Genomic DNA, 9,145 nt, shown 5'->3' with positions numbered 1-9,145 from the left:
TTACTCCTCTTCTTCGTTTGTTTGACTTTCAGGCAGATTGGATGCGTGGATGCGCACTGCTGCCCCCTGTGGCTCAGTTTGACATTGGATTTTTACTTTTACTGGTTCGGTTCTAACGTTTTGTAAATATAGATTCATCAAGACTTAATTTTAAACTTTTAAGAAATAATGAAGAGTTACCATTGTGAATAAATAGTCAAGCCCAACATTATTTGTATGAAAAAACCCTGAGTTGTTTTAAACTGGCTTAAAATACATAAACAGTTTCTATTTGTAATCAGAGGGTAGACAAAGACAGTGACACATGGTTTTTAATCATTTTGTCATCTCATTTATGTCACTTTATATATATTAACATACATGTTATCACTCTGTTTCTATGTAACAATTAATTGTAGTTGTTTTATATATCTGGTAAGTAAAATTTTCCATCTTTTTTAAATCTTTAACTTTACAAGAAAAAATGACTGACAACAGAAAAGAAAGAAAGTGATATGAATTATAATAGGGTACGCGTTCGATCTAGTGAAAGGCTGAAGTAAAGAGAAAAGTTTTATGTTTTCCTTTGAAGACTTTTACTGAACTAAAACTTCTTTGGTCTTTTCCACAACTTAATTTACAGAAGCTGCATCTCCCATTTCTTTCAGCTGTTGTTGGTTCATGAAAAATAATAAATGATATGAAATAATGACATAATAACAATAACATGTTATTTAAATGTTTACTGTAAGTCAGTCACAGTTCATTATGTCCACAGTGCAGTGTCGGTGCTGCTCCATCAGGGGCGCTGCACCTGTGACCCTCGCACCAGTATAGTAAACACACCGATGCTCCGGTAGCATCGCTAGTTCTTCGCTTACCCGCTGGATTGACGTCTCTGTGGGACTTTATAACAACTAAACTAACTGGAAGAGGTAAGTTAGTAATGGTTAAACTCAACTGGGGTAAAGTTTGGTGCGGTAACCAGCAGGTTAGCGCGTGTTAGCAGGTGGTTAGCATTGTGTTAGCAGAGAGTTAGCATCGTGCTAGCAGGCCGCGGAGCCTCGGGGTTTCCTGGCTGAGCCACGCCGCCTGGCGGGTCTTGTCGGCCGGATTCATGCTGAACGAGATGATTAAAAACGTTTCATTAAAGCCGTGATAACTTTAAACTGTCGCTGTTTAGCTTTTCACCACAGCTCGGTTATCGTTTAAGTGTTAGTCCGTTTCTTTGCTAACATTTCAAAGAGGAAGTGAAGTTTCTGTTAGCATCCAGCGGCTAATGCTAACGGTTGTAAACACTCAGATTTTGCACGTAGCGAGAGGTGATGGTGACTTTACACGTTTTCGTGCATGTGTTTGGTGAATTAACGCTAAAACGTGCACGTGGCTGTTTTTATCGTGATGACTTACTAATTAGTATTTGGAGAATCGACAGCTGCCACGTGCATTGAGCAGAAATGTGAAGCGAACACAACTCAATGTGCAAACTACACAATTCACCCTTATTTTATTGTTTTAATGTTAGTGAACTCAGGTGTTGTGTTGTTGTGTCCTGGTCCTGCAGGGGTTCTGTGCGTCTGTGACTGTGTTATTGTGACGTGTCTGTGATGTTGTCTGTGAGCTGGGACATGTCCGGGCATATCTCCTCTGCACGCGTGTTGTTAGGGGAACAGCTGACTCATGTTGTGTGTCAGCTGCTGGTGGACTGTCCGGACACATCAACCCACTGTTCCCAGCAAGGTGAACATGTGTGGGCAGGTTTCACGTGTCTACTGCTGCGCTAATGAGGCTTTCAGCGTTAATTATTCACTATTGGATTAATTGTTAAACATCATTTGTACCAGAGAACTGTTTTAAAAAAACCAATCACAGTTTAAATTAACATTTGAATTTGACTAATGTCAAAACATTACATTTGAGAAACTTAAACAAGACAATATTTGGAATTTTATTACTTTTTAATGATTTAAATCATCTGTTGTCCGCAGTACCTTTTCTGTGGAGGAATTTATTGGTGAGAAAAATTCAAATTCACGTAGTTTCGGATATTATTTATATCAACACTTATTTCATCTTATTTTGTTATCTATACTTGTCTACTTTAATCTTAATATTCATGGTTTTATTAGAACTTGGTTTCAGTTTTGTTTTTACTCTTCAGACCTGTCGTTTAATCTTATCAGGTGAACTCGTGTGTTATGAGGAGTTATGAGCTGCTGTTTTAGTCGTAAACAGTAAAATGATAAAACAGCCTCTTTCATTAGATGTGATAATAATAATCCAAGATAAACTCTAAACTAAATGATTTTATAATAATCTAATCATCCATTTGATTAGATTACGGCTGCATTTAACATTTTAATTATAGATTTAAACCTTTGATGAGTTTCTTGATTAATTGATTTTATATGAAATCTCGACCTCTGACCTCTATAAATTAAGATAATCGATTTGTTTTTTCACTAACTGTTCAAAAACCTAAATTATTTCATTTAATATCAGATGAGACCAAAAAGTGAGCGGAAGATCTGTTTGAGAAGCTTTGACAAGCAACATGTAAATATTATATTTAGATCAGGTTGAAGTATTTCCCTTTTTGATATTATACAATTAAAACAAATTTTCGTGATTTTGACTCTTGACGTCTGATCCCTGCTGCAGACAAAAACAGTACATTATGTACAAGTACAAATTATTCGAGGAGGACGGTGGTAAATTGAGTTTCATATGTGAAAATGATGCCAGACTGAAGTTTTATCCTCTTCCACTTGATTCCCCAGTGAACCAGTAGACTGGGACTGGGGAAACCCACTCAGGCCACTGTCATGTTAATGTTAGATCCCTGATGACCCTGGTCACCACTGGTTACCCGGGTCACCACTGGTTAGCCTGGTTAGTCTAGTTACTGCTGGTTAGCCTGGTTAAGGTTAGCCTGGTTAGCATGTTCCTCTGAGGGATGAGTCATCCTGGACTAGTCTCAGCATGTCTCCATCAAGCTGTGAGTGAATCAGCTGGTAGAGTCAGTTAGAACATGAACATACAACACACGCTGCTGCAGCTGACTCAGCCCTGATAGGCCCTGGATGGCCCTGATAGGCCCCAGTCAGGCTAGACCAGGCCACTGGGGCTGGTCTAGTCCTGACATGTCTGAGCTGCTTTATAAGAGGCTGCAGCTTGGCTCTGTTCTCACTGCACTTTATCTGCTCTACTTGCACAGGATGGACAGCTGCTGACACTCCCCCCCCCTCTGTATATACAGGTAAGACTTTCCTTCACATCTGATTAACATGCTGTTTATATTCTCAATTATTCATCTAACAATTTGGTCTGTAAGGTTTCTTACATCTGACAAATGGTAAGAAATATATATAAATATGTATTATTATTTTTTTACCTGTATCATGATTTCAATTTCAGTTGTATCGTCCCATGTAAAACTGTTCAGACAATATTTGGTAAAACTGAAATACTTAGAATTAATTTCAATGACCAACTGAATATTACCTGAGTATCTGAATAAGTGTTGATGCTGTCAGAGGATTTCTCCTGTAGAGTTAAAGTAAGTCGTGGTTACAAAAGGATAAACTGACAGCTGACAACCAAAGTTTGATTTGCTCTGGTTCAGGATTGAGTCACATCTTGTTTAAACACCTTTAGTCCTCACACACACATTATAGATCAGGAAATACGGACTTGTGTGAACAGATGTTCAGAACAGAAGTCCGGTTACATTTCTAACTCGTCCCAGTTTGTGCTTTCACGTATGAGCAGAAATTCAAGTTACTGAGCCAGTCACAGTTTTCTCTAAAAGATAATAAAGTGTTGATGTGAGGAGCTGTAGCCTCCTCCCACTGACCAGTCACATGCAGCTATTCAGAAATCAGACATAAAGGTCCATCAGTTCCTGCTGTTATTTCATTGGGTCACAACAATCAATGATCAATGTCTCAGCTGATTAGACTTCTCATCGATCAACAACTGATCCAAACTTGTCTTATACTCATCTATATCTTGATCATTTACTTGATAAATGTTAAGCTGGATCTGTGTTTATGTGCAGGAACGTTCAGCTTCACGATGTCGGCTGACGGTGAGCTCAGCACCGACACCAGTGACGACAACAAACTGGTGAGAGCTGACTCCTTCACTGACTGTTCCCTCCTCACTGGCTTTATTTCCTGTGACTTAACAATTTCCTGTGTGTATATTTGTTGTGTGTTGTGTGTGTCTGTGTGTTTAGGTCAGACCAAAAGTAGAGTTCCGCTCTCTGCTGCAACATGCAGGAGCCACAAAAGATGTTTTCACAATGAAGGAGGTAAAACATGTCTCCTATTTTAGAACTGAGAGGAAGAAACTGTAGTTGTAGTGAAACTAGCTACTTAAGATGCATTCTGACTCATTACACATGACCGGGTTTAGAACTACTTCTGCATAATGATTGGAAAGAACAACTAAATCCTTTTGAAAGCCTCATTTATCCTGTGATGTCGGTCCTGCAGGTGATGTTCTACCTGGGTCAGTACATCATCCAGAACCAGCTGTACGACCAGAAGCAGCAGCACATCGTCCACTGCTCCCATGATGCATTGGGGCGTGTGCTGGGAGTCGACAGCTTCTCCGTGAAAGAGCCACGGTGAGAAAAGAAGAGAGATGAAGGTTTATTCTTTAGATTCCGTTTGTCAGTTAAAGTGTTGAATGCAAATAAAATGTTGCAGTGAGGTAATAAAACGTTTTCATGTTTCAGAGTTCTGTTTGCAATGATCACCAAGAACCTGTTGGCTGTGAAGAATCAAGGTACGTTTTCATCTTCTTATGTTTCACCTTCATCGGGCTCTTAACCATCACATCTGTAAAATGATTGATTGTGACCCGTGTAATTAGAAAGAAACTGTAATGTATTAATATTCCTTGTTTCTCTCTGTTTCTCAGATTCTCCCCCCAGCGAGAACGAACCAAACGGCAACAGTCCGACAGACCGAGGGACAGAGGTGAGACACGCAGCTGGTTACACACATGTTCTTTATCATAACTCACAGCCTACTTGATGGTTCTGACAGATTATAGCTTCTTTAGTAATAATCACAACACAGAGAATTTCATTTTCAATCTTACTTTGATGCTGAATTTATGAGAAACCAATAAAACATGAGAACATGTAGCAGCTGGTTCTTATGGGCTTTTATAAAGGTGGAGAACGAGTTTGGTTACAAGTTCTAAATCAACATGTGTTTGTGTCACTAGGAGGCAGAATCAGAAAGCCGCTCTTCATCACCAGACAGGAGGAAGAGGAAAAGAAGGAGGAGGAGGAGAAGGAGGAGCTGCAGGAGTAATGAACCAGGTGAGTAACTCCTGAGGCAACACCATCTACCTGGTGCTCACACACGTCATGTGACCTAACGCTCCCACCACCTTGTTCTCCTCAGGCCCCTCCCACAGTGCCGAGGAAGATGAAGACGAGGAGGAGTCAGAGGGGGAGGAGGAAGAAGAGGGGGCGAAGAGGAGGAGGTCTGACAGCTTCTCCCTCACCTTCGATGACAGCTTGTCCTGGTGTGTGATTGGTGGACTGGGAGGCAGGCGGGACAGACACAGCAGCCAATCATCAGAATCGCACAGCACAGTGAGTATCACACACAAACACACACAGGCTTTGTGTGTAGAGTTGTTGTATTGGTTTCTAACACTGACTCTGTGTGTGTGTGTTTAGTCTGGGAGGTCAGAGGTCACGGTTCCAGCCTCAGACTCAGAAAGCGACAACTTCAGCGTCGAGTTCGAGGTCGAGTCGGCAGATTCAGACGATTACAACGAAGACGACGCTTCTCTGTCGGCCGACGACCAGGTAAACATACGGTTACATACGGCACGGCGGCCATTAATGAGTTCTGATGCAGTTAATGTCTTGAACACCTGGAAATCCATTGGTCAGAATTCAAACCATAACCCCGCCCCTGCCATGTGTGTGTGTGTGACCAGGTGTACGAGGTCACCATCTTTGAGAAAGAAGAAGAAGACTCCTTCGACGAAGACACAGAAATCTCTGAAGCTGTGAGTCTTCACACAAACACACACATGAAACACACACTTTGTCATGTCCGTCTCACAGTGTGTGTGTGTTTTCTCTCTCAGGATTACTGGCGCTGTGTGAAGTGTGACGAGTTGAACCCCCCCCTCCCAAGAAACTGCCTCCGCTGTTGGACGATGCGACACGATTGGCTGCCGGACGAGTCCCTCAATGCTGCTAACTCCTCCCCCTCCAGTCCTAAAGCTCTGCCCAAAAAGCCAACCGACCAATCGGCAGCCAAAGAACCTTCAGGTAACTCTGAGTTTCAGGTCACATGGTCCATCAGTAGTTTGGAGAGGGAGTTTGTTTTAGTTTTAAAAAGAAAATGGATTTAACCTCTGTTGGATTTTGTCTCCTGAAGGTTCTGATGTCGAGGAAAACGAAGGAGTCGATGTTCCAGATGGGAAACGGGCGAAAACTCTTGTTCTGTCGCAGTGTCTCTCCGACTGCACCTCCTCTGCTACCGAGTCCCAGGAACTCATCTCCTCCTCCCAGCCCTCCTCCTCCTACTCCTCCTCCCTGGACTCCCAGGAGCTTCTTCAGTCCTCCCTCACTTCTTCACCTGCACCTCCTCCTGGTCCCGCGGTCCCGGAGCTGGAACGCAGCTTGTCGGAGGAGTGGCGTTTGCCCGAGTCGTGCCTCGACCCTTGCCTCATCTGTCAGTCCCGGCCCAAGAACGGCTGCATCGTCCACGGACGAACGGGACACCTGATGTCCTGCTACGTCTGCGCCAGGAAGCTGAAGAAGAGGAACAAGCTGTGTCCCGTCTGCAGGCTGCCCATCCAGTCTGTGGTCCTCACCTACCTCAGCTGAGACTCCCGTCCGTCCCGTCCCGTCTCCTGTGCTCACCTACCTCAGCTGAGACTCCCGTCCCCTGTCCTCACCAACATCAACTGAGACTCATCCTCTTTCCTCACCTCACTCTATGCTTAGCCACCATGTCTCACCCCCTCTGTCCTCACCCTCTTCACATTTAGGCCTTTGCCACCACAGGCACTTAAAGACACGTATGTTCAGGTGTTGCTCTCGTCATAGCTGGAATCTTATAACATGTTCAGTAGTGAGTGATTTGTCTTCACTTAGTCAGTTATTCATCAACTATTTGTGATAATCTATAGCTCGTCTTCATCGTCCTCTGGTTGCAGCTTCTCTTCATCATTGGTTGGTGAAATAAAACAAAAAACATCCAGATATGACATCTTGGGCTTTGGTAAATTAACACTAGAATAATTCCCTCTTAATTTCCTGACCTTCTGAATCTTTAGTTCAGTGCGATCGAACATCACATCCTCCACTTCTTCCATTTATTGAATTAATTTAGTTATGTAAATGTCAGATTATCAGTCACATCATAAATGTTCTGATTGGTTGATCACATTTGAAAATAAGACAACCTAGAACGTTATGGTTTCTTCTTAGTTCAGGTTCTACGTCATTAAGTACCTTTTAGTAGAAAAGAAGTCAACGCATCACAAGAGTAAACAAAGATCTTAACAAATCATCTTCAAACGTCTGGTTTTGTCAGAATAACTTTAAAACTCAACGAAGAATTTCCATTCACAGAATATTTAAATGATTGATTTCATTGTGTTTTTCTTTCAATGATCTCAAACACTTCCTGGACACAGGAAGACGCTCGTCAGACAAACAGGTTACACTTAACTTCACATTTTGTATTATATGGACACTTCAAATTTTTTCAAAGATAAAAAAATCTTATCTGCAGTATTTATTTGGAAAGAGGAAACTATCGAAAGTTTGGCATTCTTTCCTTTTTGGAACAATTGTTTAAACAGTTCCTAGATATTTAAAAAAAATCTAAAGTAAGAGGAGAAACTGGTGCATTTACTGGAAACTATTTCACAATGTAATGCAGTAATATCATTCTATTTATGGCAGTAGGAGGATGTACCTACTAACAGAGTTTTAGTACATTCGTCACCAAACTCGTCTTTTTAAAAATACACTTAAACATCAACATGATTTCATTCTCCTTCATCTGCTTGTGTCCTGATCCCTTGTTGTCACTCGCCTCAGCTGATCCCTCTGACGCTTTAAACAAACTCTCCTTCTTACACAGTCAGCTCGATGTCGGGTTTGATTCCCTTTCGAGTGGAACCTGCTCTGTTGCTGCATCTGATTTGTTTCTTCAACATTTTATTTTACTGGTCTATAATTCCCTGGAAAGAATTCTGTCGTTTGCATAGAAATTAATATTTATTTACTGTCCAGTTATTGTAAATTTTCCTCCAGAGACAGAAAATTTGACAAAAACTTCTCTAGTTTACAGCTGCATTTATTTTTCGATATAAATTACAATTGCATGGTTCTTTCTGGGGAAACTTTATTGTAAATAATTAGCAAATAGTTTTTTAATATTATGCACCAGTGAAATAAATGTCATCTTCTCATCGTAAGTTTCCTGGAAAGACGTTTAATATTTTCCTGAGAGGAAAACTTCATTTGACTTCTTCACAGATTCATAACTTTAGACAGTGAAACTTTATTCCATTGTTTAGTTTTTTGCTGTCCCGGCTGCGCACTGACTCTTAAAGCCGCTGGTAACCATCACTGCACCAGTTCAATCGTTCTTTCCAGGAAACTTGAAACATGAGGAAAGATGTGGCTCCATTATAAAAAGTGTTGATAACATCCCTGATATTTATTTGTGTATTTAAGATGCTTGGAAGTTTATTTTAACAGACACTTTTCTATGAGCTCTTTAAATAATAAGATGAATCTAGTGAGATGTTTAATTTCTGTGAACTGAATAAAGTTTAACTTGTCTGATCAAAAGTCTGTTTTCTGAATCAACACCTAATACACTGAACTTCTAATGGAGGAATTCTTCGGCAGATCTTTAATGACAATAAACCAGTTTATTTTATTTTGCTTGTGTGAGTCCCGGTTTTGTTGTGTTGGTTTGTGATTGATTTATGACGTCATCGATATAAAACAACTGGGAAACATGAAATAAATGTCAATTATTAATGAATTAATTTCTTTTTAAACATTAAACCTAGTCCCAACATTCATGAATCAGTGATGAATAAAATGAACCTAAAGATATTAATATGTAAAGTATTAATGACTCGTCTTACTTTTATA

General features: G+C 40.7%; 1 protein-coding gene across 1 annotated transcript; it reads left to right on the top strand.

Moving 5' to 3' along the window:
- The first annotated feature begins 810 nt into the window (after positions 1 to 810).
- Positions 811 to 8,833, top strand: mdm2 (MDM2 proto-oncogene). Its single transcript, XM_061087844.1, has 13 exons — positions 811 to 914; positions 3,197 to 3,238; positions 4,040 to 4,107; positions 4,220 to 4,294; positions 4,479 to 4,612; positions 4,724 to 4,773; positions 4,909 to 4,967; positions 5,221 to 5,317; positions 5,403 to 5,596; positions 5,684 to 5,815; positions 5,950 to 6,021; positions 6,103 to 6,289; positions 6,399 to 8,833. Exons 3-13 carry the CDS (start codon positions 4,057 to 4,059, stop codon positions 6,848 to 6,850), a joined length of 1,503 nt encoding a protein of 500 aa, XP_060943827.1. The 5' UTR covers positions 811 to 914; positions 3,197 to 3,238; positions 4,040 to 4,056; the 3' UTR covers positions 6,851 to 8,833.
- Positions 8,834 to 9,145: the final 312 nt, after the last annotated feature.

This window comes from Limanda limanda, chromosome 1 (assembly GCF_963576545.1).
Source record: "Limanda limanda chromosome 1, fLimLim1.1, whole genome shotgun sequence".
Lineage (NCBI taxonomy): Eukaryota > Metazoa > Chordata > Actinopteri > Pleuronectiformes > Pleuronectidae > Limanda > Limanda limanda.
Note: the sequence above shows the minus strand (reverse complement) of the source record. Positions and strands in the feature narration are given on the sequence as shown.

Coding starts and splice junctions, on each gene's coding strand:
- mdm2 (XM_061087844.1), top strand. CDS start 4,057: ATGTCGGCTGACGGTGAGCTCAGCACCGACACCAGTGACGACAACAAA. Junction 4,295..4,478: donor ATGTTTTCACAATGAAGGAG/GTAAAACATGTC, acceptor TCGGTCCTGCAG/GTGATGTTCTACCTGGGTCA. Junction 4,968..5,220: donor CGACAGACCGAGGGACAGAG/GTGAGACACGCA, acceptor TTGTGTCACTAG/GAGGCAGAATCAGAAAGCCG.